This window comes from Nerophis ophidion, linkage group LG20 (assembly GCF_033978795.1).
Source record: "Nerophis ophidion isolate RoL-2023_Sa linkage group LG20, RoL_Noph_v1.0, whole genome shotgun sequence".
Taxonomy (NCBI): Eukaryota; Metazoa; Chordata; class Actinopteri; order Syngnathiformes; family Syngnathidae; genus Nerophis; species Nerophis ophidion.
The window spans coordinates 19,312,741-19,331,768 of NC_084630.1; the positions used below are offsets into that span (position 1 = coordinate 19,312,741).

Consider the following 19,028-nt stretch of genomic DNA (forward strand, 5'->3'; position numbering starts at 1 on the left):
CATGTGTTTTAGTCTGTAGATACTTAGCTTCGTCATCAACAAAACGTATGAAATTGGACTCATGTTGTTAATCACAAAAAAAAGTTAGTAGTAGATACATAATATTTCAGCATATTTCTGTGCTGCCATAAAATTTGCCCCCTTCCCTTCTATTTTCCTCAATTGATGTACTAACATCCTTCCATTCATTTTCTACCGCTTGTCCCTTTCTAACATCATGCGTTTTATTCTGTAGATACTTAGCATCATCAACAACAAAATTTGTGAATTTGGACTCATATTGTTAATCACAAAAAAGTTAAAGGGGAATACATAATATTTCATCATATTTATGTGCTGCCATAAAATGTGTCCCCCCTGCCCCCCTTCTACGTTCCTTGATTGATGTACTAACATCCATCCATCCGTTTTCGACCGCTCGTCCCTTTCTAACATCATGCGTTTTATTCTGTAGATACTTAGCATCATCAACAACAAAATTCGTGAATTTGGACTCATATTGTTAATCACAAAAAAGTTAGTAGAAAATAAATATAATTTCAGCATATTTCTGTGCTGCCATAAAATGTGTCCCCCCTCTATTTCCTCAATTTATGCACTGACATCATGCGTTTTATTCTATAGATACTTACCATCAAAAACAAAACTTATGAATTTGGACACATGTTATTAATCACAAAAAAGTTAAAGGGGAATACATAATATTTCATCATATTTATGTGCTGCCATAAAATGTGTCCCCCGCCCCCTTTCTATGTTCCTTAATTGATGTACTAACATCCATCCATCCGTTTTCTACCACTTGTCCCTTTCTAACATCATGCGTTTTATTCTGTAGATACTTAGCATCATCAACAACAAAGCTTGTGAATTTGGACTCATGTTATTAATCACAAAAAAGGTTAGTAAGAGATACATAATATTTCAGCGTATTTCTGTGCTGCCATAAAATGTGTCCCTCCTCTATTTCCTCAAATGATGTACTAACATCATGCGTTTTATTCTGTAGAGACTTAGCATCATCAGCAACAAAACTTGTGAATTTGGACTCATGTTATTAATCCCAAAAAAGTTAGTAGAAGATGCATAATATTTCAGCATATTTCTGTGCTGCCATAAGATGCGTCCACCCCCCTTCTATTTTCCTCAATGGATGTACTAACATCCATCCATCCGTTTTCTACCGCTTGTCCCTTTCTAACATCATGCGTTTTGTTCTGTAGATACTTAGCATCATCAACAACAAAACTTGTGAATTTGGACTCATGATTTTAACCACAAAAAAAGTTAGTAGAAAATAAATAATATTTCAGCATATTTCTGTGCTGCCATAAAATGTGTCCCTCCTCTATTTCCTCAATTTATGCACTGACATCATGCGTTTTATTCTATAGATACTTACCATCGAAAACAAAACTTATGAATTTGGACTCATGTTATTATTCACAAAAAAGATAAAGGGGAGTACATAATATTTCAGCATATTTCTGTGCTGCCATAAAATGTGTGTCCCCCGCCCCCCTTCTATGTTCCTTAATTGATGTACTAACGTCTATCCATCCATCTCATACCGCTTGTCCCTTTCTAACATCATGCGTTTTGTTCTGTAGATACTTAGCATCATCAACAACAAAACTTGTGAATTTGGACTCATGATTTTAATCACAAAAAAGTTAGTAGAAAATAAATAATATTTCAGCATATTTCTGTGCTGCCATAAAATGTGTCCCTCCTCTATCTCCTCAATTTATGCACTGACATCATGCGTTTTATTCTATAGATACTTACCATCAAAAACAAAACTTATGAATTTGGACTCATGTTATTAATCACAAAAAAGTTAAAGGGGAATACATAATATTTCATCATATTTCTGTGCTGCCATAAAATGTGTGTCCCCCGCCCCCCTTCTATGTTCCTTAATTGATGTACTAACATCCATCCAACCATTTTCTACCGCTTGTCCCTTTCTAACATTATGCGTTTTATTCTGTAGATACTTAGCATCATCAACAACAAAACTTGTGAATTTGGACTCATGTTGTTAATCACAAAAAAGTTAGTAGAAAATAAATAATATTTCAGCATATTTCTGTGTTGCCATAAAATGTGTCCCCCCTCTATTTCCTCAATTTATGCACTAACATCATGTGTTTTATTCTATAGATACTTACCATCAAAAACAGAACTTATGAATTTGGACTCATTTTATTAATCACAAAAAAAGTTAAAGGGGAATACATAATATTTCATCATATTTCTGTGCTGCCAAAAAATGTGTCCCGCCACCTTTCTATTTTCCTCAATTGATGTACTAACATCCATCCAACCATTTTCTATGGCTTGTCCCTTTCTAACATCATGCGTTTTATTCTATAGATACTTAGCATCATCAATAACAAAACTTGTGAATTTGGACTCATGTTGTTAATCACAAAAAAAGTGAAAGGCCTACTAAAATGAGATCATACTTGATCATTTCGCGATATTGCCGTATTTTTGCTGAAAGGATTTAGTAGAGAACATCCACGATAAAGTTCGCAACTTTTGGTCGCTCATAAAAAAGCCTTGCCTGTACCGGAAGTAGCAGACGATGTGCTGCGCGTGACGTCATTGGTTGTGGAGCTCCTCACATCCTCTCATTGTCTACAATCATGGCCACCAGCAGCGAGAGCGATTCGGACCGAGAAAGCGACGATTTCCCCATTATTTTGAGCGAGGATGAAAGATTTGTGGATGAGGATAGTGAGAGTGAAGGACTAGAAAAAAAAAAGACAGGGCAGTGGCAGCGATTCAGATGTTATTATGTCAGATGTCTCTGAGACACATTTACTAGGATAATTCTGGAAAATCCCTTATCTGCTTGTTGTGTTACTAGTGTTGTAGTGAGATTATACTGTCGTACCTGAAAGTCGGAGGGGTGTGGCCATGGGTGTGGTGACCGCCAGTGTCTCTTAGGGAAGCCACGCAGCTGCCTCTTTGACAGGTGCACGAGGAAGGACGCAGGCTCCGCTCATGTCTACGGTAAGAGACGACTTATTACCACAATTTTCTCACCGAAACCTGCCGGTTGACATGTGGTCGGGAAGCATGTTCGCTTGACCGCTCTGTTCCATAGTAAAGCTTCACCTTCGGGAATGTAAACAAGGAAACACCGGTCGTGTTTGTGTTGCTAAAGGCAGGCGCAATACACCGCTTCCCACCTACATCTTTCTTCTTTGACGTCTCCATTATTAATTGAACAAATTGCAAAAGATTCAGAAACACAGATGTCCAGAATACTGTGTAATTATGCGATTAAAGCAGACTACTTATAGCTGGGATCGGGCTGGAAAAAAATGTCCGCTACAATCCGAGACGTCACCCGCACGCGTCATACTGACGTTTTCAATAGGATACTTAGTGCAAAATTTAAAATTGCAATTTAGTAAACTAAAAAGGCCGTATTGGCATGTGTTGCAATGTTAATATTTCATCATTGATATATAAACTATCAGACTGCGTGCTCGGTAGTAGTGGCTTTCAGTAGGCCTTTAAAGGCCTTCTGAAACCCACTACTACCGACTAAAAAAACTTGCGGGAAATTTAAAATTGCAATTTAGTAAACTAAATTGCAATTTTAAATTTCCCGCAAGTTTCTTTTTGAAAACGTCGCGGAGTGATGACGCATACGCATGACGTCACGTGTTGGAGGGGACATATTAGCGCAGCACCAAACACGGCTAAAAGTCGTCTCTGTTCATGGCGTAATTACACAGTATTTTGGACATCTGTGTTGCTGAATCTTTTGCAATTGGTTCATTTAATAATGGAAACCATAAAGAAGAATGCTGTTGGTGGAAAGCGGTGGATTGCAGCTGTCTTTAGCACTGAGACACAGCCGGTGGTTCTTTGTTTGTTGTGAAGCAGAGCGGTCAAGCGAACATGTTTTCTCTACGTCAACCAGCTTGTTTTTGGATGGGGAAATTGTGATATATATCTTACCGAAGACATCGTCGTCCTGCAGCAGCTGTGAGTTTGGCTCCTCGGCTTCTCTCTGAGACACTGTGTGTTCACCGCAGCCATCCGACCTCGAGGTATGTCTTTACAATCTTTAAAATCTCACTAAAACACTATTAAAACAATAAGCAGATAAGGGATCTTCCAGAATTATCCTAGTAAATGTGTCTAATTACATCTGAAACGCTCACACTGCCGTCGCCCGGAGCCGTCGCTTTTTTTTCTTTCTAGTCCTTCACTATCAATATCCTAATTCACGAATCTTTCATCCTCGCTCAAATTAATGGGGAAATTGTCGCTTTCTCGGTCCGAATTGCTCTTCCTGCTAGTGGCTCCCATTAAAAACAATGTGAATATGTGTAGAGCCCTGCAACTCGTGACGTCACGCGCACATACTTCCGGCAAAGGCAGGGCTTTTTTTATTAGCGACCAAAAGTTGCGAACTTTATCGTCGATGTTCTCTACTAAATCCTTTCAGCAAAAATATGGCAATATCGCAAAATGATCAAGTATGACACATAGAATGGACCTGCTATCCCCGTTTAAATAAGAAAATCTCATTTCAGTAGGCCTTTAATAGGGTATAAATAATATTTCAGCATATTTTTGTGCTCCCATAAAATGTGTCCCCCCTCTATTTCCTCAATGTATGCAATAACATCATGCGTTTTATTCTGTAGATACTTACCATCATCAAAATAACTAGTGAATTTGGACTCATGTTATTAATCACAAAAAAAAGACCTAATACTGTACTGGGGCACAAATAATTCATGTGAGCGTGCAAAGCGCGTAAGCAAAAACATTTTTAGCACTTATTTATTATGAAAAATACATAAACACTGCTTTAACTTATGAAATCATATCAGATTATTGTATATGGATATTTGATTAACCACCTGAAATTAAGTGAAGTGAATTGTGAATTATATTTATATAGCGCTTTTCTCTAATGACTCAAAGCGCTATACATAGTGAAACCCAATATCTAAGTTACATTTAAACCAGTGTGGTTGGCACTGGGAGCAGGTGGGTAAAGTGTCTTGCCCAAGGACACAACGGCAGTGACTAGGATGGCGGATGCGGGAATCGAACCTGCAACCCTCAAGTTGCTGACATGGCCACTCTACCAACCGAGCTATACCGCATACTATACTAATGCATTTGACCTACTTGTGCAATTTTTTACTCCAGACTTCTAAACTGCTACTGGTAAAAGCAAAAAGGAAGAGCAATTAATCTTTTTGAGATATATATTGCAGTAATCATCTGCAAATTTAACATCTACAAAAGTAAAACAAAAAATAAAGCACCCCTACATCTCTGGGTTCTTTTATATTATTTAATTTCCATTTATGGAATCCACATCGAGAGGAGCCAGATGAGGTGGCTCGGGCAACTGGTCAGGATGCCACCCGAACGCCTTCCTAGGGAGGTGTTTAGGGCCCGTCCAACCGGTAGGAGGCCACGGGGAAGACCCAGGACACGTTGGGAAGACTATGTCTCCCAGCTGGCCAGGGAACGCCTCGGGATCCCCCGGGAAGAGCTAGATGAAGTGGCTGGGGAGAGGGAAGTCTGGGCTTCCCTGCTTAGGCTGCTGCCCCCGCGACCCGACCTCAGATAAGCGGAAGATGATGGATGGATGGAAATGTGGTTAATCCTATTTAGGATACACAAAACTATAAAATATACACAAAACAATAAAGCCACAGTAGTAGAATAAATGAACAACTGTTGTGTGTCTGTTCAGGGAATCATTTTCTGAGAAGTAAACTGTAACGTCTCGTTTTCATTTTTGCAAAGTGGTCAATCACTCTGGACAGACATGGAAATATTACAGTAACTGTTATACAGTTGACCAGTGGTTCCCAACTGCTGGGTCGTGGCATAAAAGTGGATTGTGTGTCATTTTCAGTGAGTCGCAGTCAGATGTGTGCATGTAAAAAAAAAAACTTTAGGGAGAAAAAAATCAAATTATGGCAACAAAACCAGATATTTTTAGCCATTTTTCTAGTGACTATTAGTGAGTATTTTATCAAAAGGCAAACCAACTAACAAGTTGGAGGAGGACTCAGGATAGACATGGAAATATATTTAAAAAAAAACTAAATGGGGCAGCAAAACCCGATATTTTCAGCCATCTTTCTGAAAACAAATACAGAAATGTTACTATTTTTTCTGGAAACAAAACCAGATGCTTTAGCTGTAGCCATTTTTCTGGTGACAAAACAAGATTATTTTAGTCAAAGTCACAAAGTCTACTGTGCTATTTTTCTGTGAAATAAACTTGAATGATTTAAAAATTTTAGGCCACGACTTGATATGGAAAAATGTTTTTCTTAGACAATAACCAACATGATGTTTCATGTTATTTGGAAATTCCCCGGACAGCTCGTACAGCAAATGAATATGTTTGTCTTGATACAAGGAATAACGTTAGCTAACTTAGCATCAACTTATAACAATGATGTTGCCTAGCTAGCTAGGACTTCACTTACATCTCTCATTCCTCGCTGCTTCTTCACTGCTGCGGGTAAATAACTTTCTGATATCCATCTAGGAGTTACAGTTTGAGTCAAATCAAAATCAAAATAATATAATTGACAAATTGTTGTTGGCTAACGTTACCTTCCTCAGCAGTGATTCGCATTCCCTCTTTCTCTCTCTCTCTCTCTCTCTCTCTCTCTCTCTCAACTAAAATCTCGATCCACACGTTACCATACTAAGTAGTATGTGCGCTGTTGTCTATGTTATGTAGACTTAAAACTCTGAAACGTTTTTTTTTTTTTATTGGTGAAATTTTTACTGGGGCACTGCAGATCAACACTGGGGCACGTGCCCCAGTGAAATCTGTCTGGCAACGCCACTGGTCGGGGATACATAATATTTATAATGATTGACATCGCTAATAACACGGAAGTGCTGGCGCAGTCTGAACAAGCCACGCAGCTCCCGCGGGAGGGCATGCCGAATATTTCATAATTTCGCAAAAAAATTACCTTTTTCTGGATTAGCTGCTGGTCGGGGGAGACGAGCGTGCATTGTTTGTGCTTTTGGTTGAGGCAGAGGACGCAGACGAGGCGGCCATGTTGCGGGCAGTAGAGCTCCACGGGCTTGTTGTGCTCCATGCAGATGCGCTCCATCAGATCGCCGGCGGGCTCCGTCAGCTGGTGGACGTGGAACACCGGGTTGTCCAGGTGCGGCCGCAGGTGCTCCGCGCAGAAAGACGCCATGCAGGTGAGGCAGGTTTTGCTCGCCTTTGCCTCCATGCAGGTGTCACAACGGACTCCATCGTGTTCGGCCGCCTTGTTGCTTTTTTCCGCCTTCTCGTTCACTTCCGCCCGTTCGTCCTTTCCCGCTTCGCCGCCGTCTCCTTTGGAGACGAGCAGGTCGCTGTTCCTCAAGCGCTCCTTAAAAGTCTCCACCACGGTGTTGAGGACGGTGTTCTTCTTCAGCTGCGGCTTGACGGCGTAGTGCGTCCGACACTGCGGACAGTCGTAGGTGGCCGTCCAGGTGTCGAGGAGACACGCCTGGCAGAAGTTGTGTCCGCAGGGGATGGTGACCGGGCAGTCGAAGGTGCTCAGGCAGATACAACAGGTCAGCTCGCTCTCTAAACTAAGCAGGGAGAAGTCCGGGTCTTCCATGTTGTCGTTCCACGCAATGTGAGCGCCTGAGTCCGCGGAAGGAAACTTTTAAAGGCGCTTGAACAGGAAACGAAACTTACTTTTTTAAGTTTCGTTTCTTGTTGGTCACGTGACCCCGCGTCGCCCCCCAGTGAACGCCCATTTGTCACGTGACCTTGCCCAGGGTGTGCCATTGCTATAAAAGATTTAAAATTAGCATTAATGGATGATGACACAATTAATTGTGTTTTTTTTCCAGGAGCGAACACACAGAAGGTAATACAAATAACAGAAGAAATGAACTAGGCCATGAGATTTTCTTATTTAATCGGGGATAGCAGGTCCATTCCATGTGTCAAACTTGATTATTTCGCGATATTGCCGTATTTTTGCCGAAAGGATTTAGTAGAGAACATCCACGATAAAGTTGGCAACTTTCGGTGCTAAGAGAAAAGCCCTGCCTCTACCGGAAGTCGCAGACGATGACATCACATGATGAAGGCTCCTCACATATTCACATTGTTTTTAATGGGAGCCTTCAACAAAAAGTACTAATCGGACCGAGAAAATGACAATTTCCCCATTAATTTGAGCGAGGATGAAAGATTCGTGTTTGAGGATATTGACAGCGACGGACGAGAAAAAAAAAACGCAATAGCATTGGGATGTATTTCGATGTTTTTAAACACATTTACTAGGATAATTCTGGGAAATCCCTTATCTTTCTATTGTGTTGCTAATGTTTTAGTGAGTTATGTAGTACCTGATAGTCGGAGATGTGTGTCTCCACGGGTGTCTTGATGCCATGTCTCACGGGTGTAGACGGCAACTATGGACGAGACAAGCTCAGCTTTTTTCCAGTAAGAACTGACTTTTTAACCACAATTTTCTCACAGAAACCTGCTGGTTGACATTCGTTAGGATCCATGTCTGCTTGACCGCGCTGTGATCCATAGTAAATTTTCACCTCCGGAAATTTTAAACAAGGAATCACAGTGTGTTTGTGTGGCTAAAGGCTAAAGCTTCCCAACTCTATCTTTCTACTGTGACTTCTCCAATATAAATTTAACAAATTGCAAAAGATTCAGCAACACAGATCTCCAAAATACTGTTTAATTATGCCGTTAAAGCAGACGACTTTTAGCTGTGTGTGTGTGTGCAGCGCTCATACTTCCTAAAAACGCGTGACGTCCTGCGTACATGTCATCATTACACAACGTTTCCAAGACAAAACTCCCGGGAAATTTAAAATTGTAATTTAGTCAACTAAAAAAGCCGTATTGACATCTGTTGCAATGTTAATATTTCATCATTGATGTATAAACTATCAGACTGCGTGGCGGGTAGTAGTGGTTTTCAGTAGGCCTTTAAAGGCCTACTGAAATTTGATTTTCTTATTGAAACGGGGATAGCAGGTCCATTCTATTCGTCATACTTGATAATTTTCGCGATTTTGCCATATTTTTGCTGAAAGGATTTAGTAGAGAACATCCACGATAAAGTTTGCAACTTTCGGTGCTAGGAGAAATGCCCTGCCTCTACCGGAAGTCGCAGACGATGATGTCACATGTTGATGGCTCCTCACATATTCACATTGTTTTTAATGGGAGCCTCCAACAAAAAGTGCTATTCGGACCGACAAAACGACAATTTCCCCATTAATTTGAGCGAGGATGAAAGATTCGTGTTTGAGGATATTGATAGCGACGGACGAGAAAAAACAAAAAATGCGATAGCATTGGGACGTATTTCGATGTTTTTAAACACATATACTAGGATAATTCTGGGAAATCCCTTATCTTTCTATTGTGTTGCTAGTGTTTTAGTGATTTTAATAGTACCTTATAGTCGAGGTGTGTGTCTCCACGGGTGTCTTGACGCCATGTCTCACGGGCGTCGACGGCAGCTATGGACGGCACAAGCCCAGCTTTTCTCCGGTAAGAAGCGACTTTTTACCACAATTTTCTCACTGAAACCTTCTGGTTGACATTCCGTCGTGATTCATGTTTCCTTGACCGCGCTGTGATCCATACTAAAGTTTCACCTCCAGGAATTTTAAACAAGGAATCATCGTGTGTTTGTGTGGCTAAAGGCTAAAGCTTCCCAACTCCATCTTTCTACTGTGACTTCTCCAATATCAATTGAACAAATTGCAAAAGATTCAGCAACACAGATGTCCAAAATACTGTGTAATTATGTGGTTAAAGCAGACGACTTTTAGCTGTGTGTGTGCGCAGCGCTCATATTTCCTTAAAGGCCTACTGAAACCTACTACTACCCACCACGCAGTCTGATAGTTTATACATCAATGATGAAATATTAATATTGCAACACATGCCAATACGGCCTTTTTAGTTTACTAAATTACAATTTCAAATTTCCTGGGAGTTTCGTCCTGGAAACGTCGTGTAATGATGACGTGTACGCAGGACGTCAAGTTTTTAGGAACTATGAGCGCTACGCACACACACAGCTAAAAGTCGTCTGCTTTAAAGGCATAATTACACAGTATTTTGTACATCTGTGTTGCTGAATCTTTTGCAATTTGTTCAATAAATATTGGAGAAGTCACAGTAGAAAGATGGAGTTGGGAAGCTTTAACCTTTAGCCACACAAACACACGGTGATTCCTTGTTTAAAATTCCTGGAGGTAAAATTTTCCTATGGATCAGAGTGCGGCGGTCAAGAGAACATGGATCCCGGCCACATGTCAACCAGCAGGTTTAGGTGAGAAAATTGTGGTTAAAAAGTCTGTTCTTACCGGAGAAAAGCTGAGCTTGTGCCGTCCATAGCTGCCGTCGACTCCCCTGAGACACTGCGCGTCAACACACCCGTGGAGACACCCTTCCGACTATCAGGTACTGTTAAACTCACTAAAACAATAGCAACACAATAGAAAGATAAGGGATTTCCCAGAATTATCCTAGTAAATGTGTTTAAAAACATCGGAATCCGTCCCAATGCATTCGCGTTTTGTTTTTGTTTTTTAACTTTTTTTTTTTTTTTCTAGTCCGTCGCTATCAATATCCTCAAACACAAATCTTTCATCTTCGCTCAAATTAATGGGGAAATTGTCGTTTTTCTCGGTCCGAATAGCACTTTTTGTTGGAGGCTCCCATTAAAAACAATGTGAATATGTGAGGAGCCATCAAACATGTGACGTCATCGTCTGCGACTTCCGGTACAGGCAGGGCATTTCTCTTAGCACCGAAAGTTGCAAACTTTATCGTGGATGTTCTCTACTAAATCCTTTCAGAAAAAATATGTCAATATCGCGAAATGATCAAGTATGACATAGAATGGACCTGCTATCCCCGTTTAAGTCTCATTTCAGTAGGCGTTTATTGGATGATGATACAATATACTGTGTTGTTTTCAGGAGAGAACACACCGAAGGTAATACAAATAACAGAAGAAATGAACTAGGCCAGTGGTTCTCAAATTGGGGTACTTGAAGGTATGCCAAGGGGTAAGTGAGATTTTTCAAAAATATTCTAAAAATAGCAACAGTTCAAATATCCTTTATAAATATACTTATTGAATAATACTTCAACACAGTGACGTGCAGTGAGGTTCAAGACTGGTGAGGCACTGATGTGCACAGTCAGATTTATAAACATATGAACCCTAAAGCAGTGGTTCTCAAATGGGGGTACGCGTACCCCTGGGGGTACTTATAGGTATGCCAAGAGGTACGTGAGATTTTTCAAAAATATTCTAAAAATAGCAACAGTTCAAATATCCTTTATAAATATATGGATTGAGTAATACTTCAACACAATATGATGTAAGTTCATAAACTGTGAAAAGAAATACAACAATGCAATATTCAGTGTTGACAGCTAGATTTTTTTGTGGACATGTTCCATAAATATTGATGTTAAAGATTTATTTTTTTTGTGAAGAAATGTTTAGAATGAAGTACATGAATCCAGATGGATCTCTATTACAATCCCCAAAGAGGGCACTTCAAGTTGATGATTACTTCTATGTGTAGAAATTTTTATTTATAATTGAACCACTTGTTCATTTTTCAACAACTTTTTACTTATTTTTATATATTTTTTTCCAAATAGTTCAAGAAAGACCACTACAAATGAGCAATATTTTGCACCGTTATACAATTTAATAAATCAGAAACTGATGACATAGTACTGTATTTTGCTTCTTTCTTTTTTTCAACAAAACATGTGGAGGTTTCAGGGAGAAGGAGACGGCACAGACACTGTGAAAAGCTTATAGCCTGGGGCGTCTTTATTTTAACAAGGAGATATCTAATGCTGTATGTATATATATATATATATATATATATATATATATATATATATATATATATATATATATATATATATATATATATATATATATATGTATATGTGTATGTGTATGTCAAATCTGATGTGTATGTAACAAAGATGAAATGGGTGCAAGACTATGTGTGGAATTTAACGGGAGGTGTTATTTACCGCAAGTGTTGGAGGTGCGTGTTGAGAGGAGCTGAGCTGTCAGGCGCGGGCAAGGCAGGTAGGGAAGTCCAAGGCGGAAGCGTGGTCGAGAGGCAGGAGAGAGTCGTCGTTTGTCTGGGGGCGAGCAAGGGATCGAAAACCAGGAAGCCAGAGGAAGACGAGGGGAATCCAAAAAGCACACGACACACAGCGTGGCTCGGGAACGCACACAGGGAGGGTACAGTTGCTACGTTCTGGCAAAGGACCCTCTGTGGCGGGGGTTCTTGTAGTCCTCTCTTTCATTAGTGCCGGCTGCGTTGATTACAGATGGAGCGCAGCTGGCTGCCGCGGCTTGAGTGACATGCGCGCGGTCAGAGGCGCGCTGGATGATGCGCGCAGCGGGGCTCCCGACAGATTGTGTGTCCGAGCCGTGACAAAATGCTTTGCTCTAATTTGGGGGTACATGAATTTAAAAAAAATGTTCACAGAGGGTACATCACTGAAAAAGGTTGAGAACCACTGAACTAGGCCAGGGGTCGGCAACCTTTACCACTCAAAGAGCCATTTTGACCCGTTTCACAAATTAAAGAAAACAATGGGAGCCAGAAAACTCTTTTGAAATTTAAAATGAAATAACACTGCATATAAAGTGTTTTTTTTTTTTTTCTTTAAACAAATTATTACGGGTTACATTTATGAAATCAATGAATGACTGCAGAGAAAATGAAATAACATTTCTGCATGCAACAAAATGTTTTTAACTCCGAAAAAGACATCAGGTTGACGTAGGGCTGGGCGATATGGCCTTTTTTTAATATCTCGATATTTTTAGGCCATATCGCGATACACCATATATATCTCCATATTTTGCCTTAGACTTGAATGAACACTTGATGCATATAATCACAGCAGTATGATGATTCTATGTGTCTACATTAAAACATTCTTCTTCATACTGCATTAATATATGCTACTTTTAAACTTTCATGCAGAGAGGGAAATCATAACTAAGTCAATTGACCAAAACTGTATTTATTAAATACTCTTCATTCTCTCGCGGGTGACTTTTTAGAGGGGAACATTATCCCCAAACCTATGCAAGCATCAATATATACCTTGATGTTGCAGAAAAAAGACCATGTATTTTTTTAACCGATTTCCGAACTCTAAATGGGTGAATTTTGGCAAATTAAACGCCTTTCTGTTTATCGGTCTTTTAGCGATGACGTCAGAACGTGACGTCACCGAGGTAACACACCTGCCATTTTCACATTACAAACACCGGGTCTCAGCTCTGTTATTTTCCGTTTTTTCAACTATTTTTTGGAACCTTGGAGACATCATGCCTCGTCGGTGTGTTGTCGGAGGGTGGAACAACACTAACAGGGAGGGATTCAAGTTGCACCACTGGCAAGAAATCTGCCGCCAGACCCCCATTGAATGTACCAGAGTGTCTTCACATTTGACCGGCGATGCTAAGACAGACATGGCACAGAGATGTATGGATAACCTGCAGATGCGTTTGCAACGATTAAGTCAACGAAATCACAAAGGTGAGTTTTGTTGATGTTGTTGACTTATGTGCTAATCAGACATATTTGGTCACGGCATGACTGCCAGCTAATCGATGCTAACATGCTACACTAATTTATGCTAACATGCTATTTACGCTAAGTGTATGTACATTTGAAACTAGATACCCACATTTAATGCGAAACAAACACTTACCAATCGACAGATTTAAGTTGCTCCAGTGTCACAAGATGCGAAAGTCCTGATCGTTTGGTCCGCACATTTTACCGGCGAAGCTAATAAGGCAGCCATGCTATGGGCCACTTCATTAGGTACACCCACGCTATGGCCGAATAGCGTCAATAGCTATTCGCTCAATAGCTTCAATTTCTTCTTCAATTTCGTTTTCGCTATCTGCCTCCATACTCCGACCATCTGTTTCAATACATGCGTAATCTGTTGAATCGCTTAAGCCGCTGAAATCCGAGTCTGAATCCGAGCTAATGTCGCTATATCTTGATGTGGTAACCCCCTTTATGTTTGTACTGGCAGCCCTGTATGACGTCACAGGGAAATGGATAGTGGTTTCGAACATAGCGAAAATAAGGCACTTTAAAGCTTTATTTAGGGATATTCCGGGACCAGCAAAATTTTGAAAAAAACTTCAAAAAATACATAAACCCACTGGGAACTGATTTTTATGGTTTTTAACCCTTTTGAAATTGTGATAATGTTCCCTTTTAAGTTACGAGATCAACTTCAGATTTATCAGTCGATTTTATGTTTGAACTCTTGTTTTGTTTGTTTTATGGTCTTTTGTCAAAGAAAATGTTGATGTTTTTATATGGCAACCCCACAATATATGCACTATCCATCCATCCATTTTCTACCGCTTATTCCCTTTTGGGGTCACGGGGGGTGCTGGCGCCTATCTCAGCTACAATCGGGCGGAAGGCACGGTACACCCTGGACAAGTCGCCACCTCGTCGCAGGGCCAACACAAATAGACATACAACATTCACACTCACATTCACACACTAGGGCCAATTTAGTGTTGCCAATCAACCTATCCCCAGGTGCATGTCTTTGGAGGTGGGAGGAAGCCGGAGTACCCGGAGGGAACCCACGCATTCACGGGGAGAACATGCAAACTCCACACAGAAAGATCCCGGGCCTGGATTTGAACCCAGGACTGCAGGACCTTCGTATTGTGAGGCAGACGCACTAATCCCTCTGCCACCGTGAAGCCCATATGCACTATTTTCCACATAAAACATTTTAAAATGAAATATTTGAAATAATTGGAGCCTTGAATAGGTCAATAATTCACTATAACATTGAATTATCTTTTTTATTTTTTTTGGAGCAATGGCAACAAAAGAAAAATAAATATAGACAAAAGAAAATAAACAGCCTGCATTGGCAGCTTTGTGTCTAGTTCGATTTCACCTCACTCCACTTTTTTTAATGTTTTTAAAAATGTTTGCAATAGCATTTCCAGAATGTGTGGCAGGCCAGTAAACAATTAGCTGTGGGCCTCAAATGGCCCCCGGGCCGCACTTTGGACACCCCTGTTGTAGACAGTCTTGTGCAGGTCTACAACATTTTCTCTCAAGTCTTTAAAGGGGAACATTATCACAATTTCAAAAGGGTTAAAAACAATAGAAATCAGTTCCCAGTGGCTTGTTGTATTTTTTGAAGTTTTTTTCAAAATTTTACCGGTCTCTGAATATCCTTAAATAAAGCTTTAAAGTGCCTTATTTTCGCTATCTTCGAAACCACTATCCATTTTCATGTGACGTCACACAGTGCTGCCAATGTAAACAAACAATGGGAATACCACACGTAGATATAGTGACATTAGCTCGGATTCAAACTCGGATTTCAGCGACTTAAGCGATTCAACAGATTACGCATGTATTGAAACGGATGGTTGGAGTATGAAAATATTGAAGAAGAAACTGAAGCTATTGAGCGAATAGCTATTGACGCTATTCATAGCCATAGCATGGCCGAATAGCTGCGTTAGCATCGCCGGTAAAATGTGCGGACCAAACGAATAGGACTTTGGAATCTTGTGACACTGGAGCAACTTAAATCCGTCGATTGGTAAGTGTTTTTTTCGCGTTAAATGTGGGTGGAAGGAAACGTAATATAGTTGCAAATGTATCTACAGGTTATCCATACATCTCTGTGCCATGTCTGCTTTAGCACCGCCGGTAAATAGTATGTTAGCATTGATTAGCGTAGCATGTTAGCATCGATTAGCTGGCAGTCAACATCAACAAAACTCACCTTTGTAATTACGTTTATCGTTGCAAATGCATTTGCAGGTTATCCATACATCTCTGTGCCATGTCTGCTTTAGCATCGCCGGTCAAATGTGGAGACACTCTGGCACATTCAATGGGGGTCTGGCGGCAGACACTTTCGCATCTTCGAGCCAGTGGTGCAACTTGAATCCCTTCCTGTTAGTGTTGTTACACCCTCCGACAACACACCGACGAGGCATGATGTCTCCAAGGTTCCAAAAAATAGTCAAAAAAACTGAAAATAATAGAGCTGAGACCCGGTGTTTGTAATGTGTTGAAAATGGTCGGTGTGTTACCTCGGCGACGTCACATTCTGACGTCATCGCCTCCAGCGCGATAAACAGAAAGGCGTTTAATACGCCCTAATTCACCCATTTAGAGTTCGGAAATCGGTTAAAAAAATAGATGGTCTTTTTTTCTGCACCATCAAGGTATATATTGACGCTTACATAGATCTGGTGATAATGTTCCCCTTTAAATCTCCTTGGTTTTGCCCAGCATGGTGGCAAGGTTTGGGTGGAAGAAACCGGAGTTGAGAATAGGAACACTTTCTCACATGACTCATTTGTGTGCGTCATACACACATAACCAGTATGTCTCAGTGTTGTTGTTTTTTTTATTTCTGTCTCTCTGCAAATTTGCTTAGCATTAAACTTATGGACTGGCTTATTGTTTTTGCAACGGGTTACATAATCAGCTGGGGATTAAATACTTATTTCCCAAACTGTACATAAAAGGGATCTACCCGGGCAACGTACACATTTAACAGAGAACCACATGTTCGTTTATGTCTTCAAATGAGCGACATAATACATTTAATACATGTGATGAAAACCCTATTTTAATAAAGGTTTTTCTAATGATTTGCTGCACAGTATTCTATTTTTAACCTTGCTTACAATATTACACAAGAGTCATGACTCACAACTGTCTGTTTGCCCTACCCTTTGTCAACCTTACCCTGTAACTTAACCAGCTGGCCACAATAATCAAAACACAATAAGAGCATACCAACTAACCTACGTAATAAACATAGTCACCTGAATTGTGCAGTTAAAATACTTCAGTCTTTTTTATGTTTGGACTCTATTTTATTATTTATGTTAAAGGGGAACATTATCACCAGACCTATGTAAGCGTCAATATATACCTTGATGGTGCAGAAAAAAGACCATGCCTCGTCGGTGTGTTGTCGGAGGGTGTAACAACACTAAAAGGGAGGGATTCAAGTTGCACCACTGGCCCGAAAATGCGAAAGTGTCTGCCGCCAGACCCCCATTGAATGTGCCAGAGTGTCTCCACATTTTACCGGCGATGACAGACATGACACAGAGATGTATGGATAACCTGCAGATGCATTTGCAACGATAAATACAACGAAATCACAAAGGTGAGTTTTGTTGATGTTGACTTATGTGCTAATCAGACATATTTGGTAGCGGCGTGACTGCAAGCAAATCGATGCTAACATGCTACGCTAATCGATGCTAACATGCTATTTACCGGCGGTGCTAAAGCAGACATGGCACAGAGATGCATGGATAACCTGCAGATGCATTTGTAACTATATTACGTTTCCTTCCACTCACATTTAATGCTAAAAAAACACTTACCAATCGACGGATTTAAGTTGCTCCAGTGTCAAAAGATGCGAAAGTCCTGATCGTTTGGTCCACACATTTTACGGGCGATGCTAACGTAGCTATTTGGCCATGCTATGGCTATGAATAGCGTCAATAGCTATTCGCTCAATAGCTTCAGTTTCTTCTTCAATACTTACATAAATTATGTAATGGATTAAGCAAAGCAATCAAACTGTCATGTCTGTGTGATCATGTTTTGTTTTAGTCATGTTCGTTTTTGTTTTTGGACTCTGCACTTTTGTTTGTTGTCACCATAGCAACCCATTAGTTTTCACCTGTCTCACGTTTTGCACTCGCACACCTGTTTTCACTTATCAAATCACTGCTATTAAAGCCTCTCTGTTTCTGTTAGTCGTCCTGGCAACATCACCTTCTACTCACGTCATGCCATGTAACCTGCACTCTGCTTCATGTCATGTTTCACAGTTCCATGCCAAGTAAGTTTTTGTTTATAGTTCATAGTTTCTGCCTTTGTGCAAGTCTTTGTTTTCATTAGTCAAGTTTGTTCTCCGCCATTGTGCGCGCTTCTTGTTTGGTTCCTGTTTTTTAGTTGTAGTGTTAAAATAAAAATATGCACTTACATTCACGCCTTTCCCGCGCCAACTTTCCTTTGCCTTCTGGAAAAACAAACCCCGAAGTCCACTCCGATCACTTTGCACCTCGGGAAAACAAACCTCACCCAAGTCCTAGTCGTGACACAAACAATGTACTAATATGATCCACTTAAAAAAAGTGTTGAAACTCACGTCATGCCATGTTACCTCCACTTTGCTTCATGTCATGTTTCACAGTTCCATGCCAAGTAAGTTTTTGTTCATAGTTCATAATTTCTGTCTTTGTGCAAGTCTTTGTTTTCATTAGTCAAGTTTGTTCTCCGCCATTGTGCGCGCCTTTTGTTTGGTTCCTGTTTTTTAGTTATAGTGTTAAAATAAAAATATATACTTACATTCACACCTTGCCTGCGCCAACTTTCCTTTGCCTTCTGGAAAAACAAACCCCAAAGTCCACTCAGATCACTTTGCACCTCGGGAAAACAACCCTCACCCAAGTCCTAGTCGTGACACAAGCAATGGACTAATATGATCCACTTCAAAAAAGTGTTGAAACTCACGTCATGCCATGTTACCTCCACTCTGCTCCATGTCATGTTTCACAGTTCCATGCCAAGTAAGTTTTTTTTATAGTTCATAATTTCTGTCTTTGTGCAAGTCTTTTTTTTCATTAGTCAAGTTTGTTCTCCGCCATTGTGCGCGCCTTTTGTTTGGTTCCTGTTTTTTAGTTATAGTGTTAAAATAAAAATATATACTTACATTCACACCTTGCCTGCGCCAACTTTCCTTTGCCTTCTGGAAAAACAAACCCCAAAGTCCACTCAGATCACTTTGCACCTCGGGAAAACAACCCTCACCCAAGTCCTAGTCGTGACACAAACAATGTACTAATATGATCCACTTCAAAAAAGTGTTGAAACTCACGTCATGCCATGTTACCTCC

At 40.3% G+C, this 19,028-nt stretch overlaps 1 protein-coding gene and 1 long non-coding RNA gene across 12 annotated transcripts in view; one reads left to right on the forward strand and one right to left on the reverse strand.

The window, feature by feature from the left end:
- Window positions 1–7,734, reverse strand: part of trim25 (tripartite motif containing 25) — an 80,300-nt gene extending 72,566 nt beyond the window's left edge. For 7 of the 9 annotated variants that reach the window (XR_009803117.1, XR_009803115.1, XR_009803116.1 and 4 more), the window contains exon 1: window positions 6,999–7,733. Coding sequence is in view for 6 of the 9 variants with exons in the window: in XM_061880655.1 (XP_061736639.1) it covers window positions 6,999–7,643 (645 nt within the window). In the remaining 3 variants the exon portion in view is untranslated. Of the gene's footprint in view, window positions 1–6,998 lie in introns of all 9 variants that reach the window. The other 2 variants (XM_061880653.1, XM_061880654.1) reach the window with 2 other exon arrangements.
- LOC133538831 (uncharacterized) overlaps window positions 6,716–19,028 on the forward strand; it is a 30,132-nt gene continuing 17,819 nt past the window's right edge. Inside the window, exons 1-2 of one of the 3 annotated variants that reach the window (XR_009803119.1) lie at window positions 6,716–7,236; window positions 11,002–11,091. This is a non-coding gene — a long non-coding RNA (uncharacterized LOC133538831). The remainder of the gene's footprint in view (window positions 7,237–11,001; window positions 11,092–19,028) is intronic. The other 2 variants (XR_009803120.1, XR_009803118.1) reach the window with 2 other exon arrangements.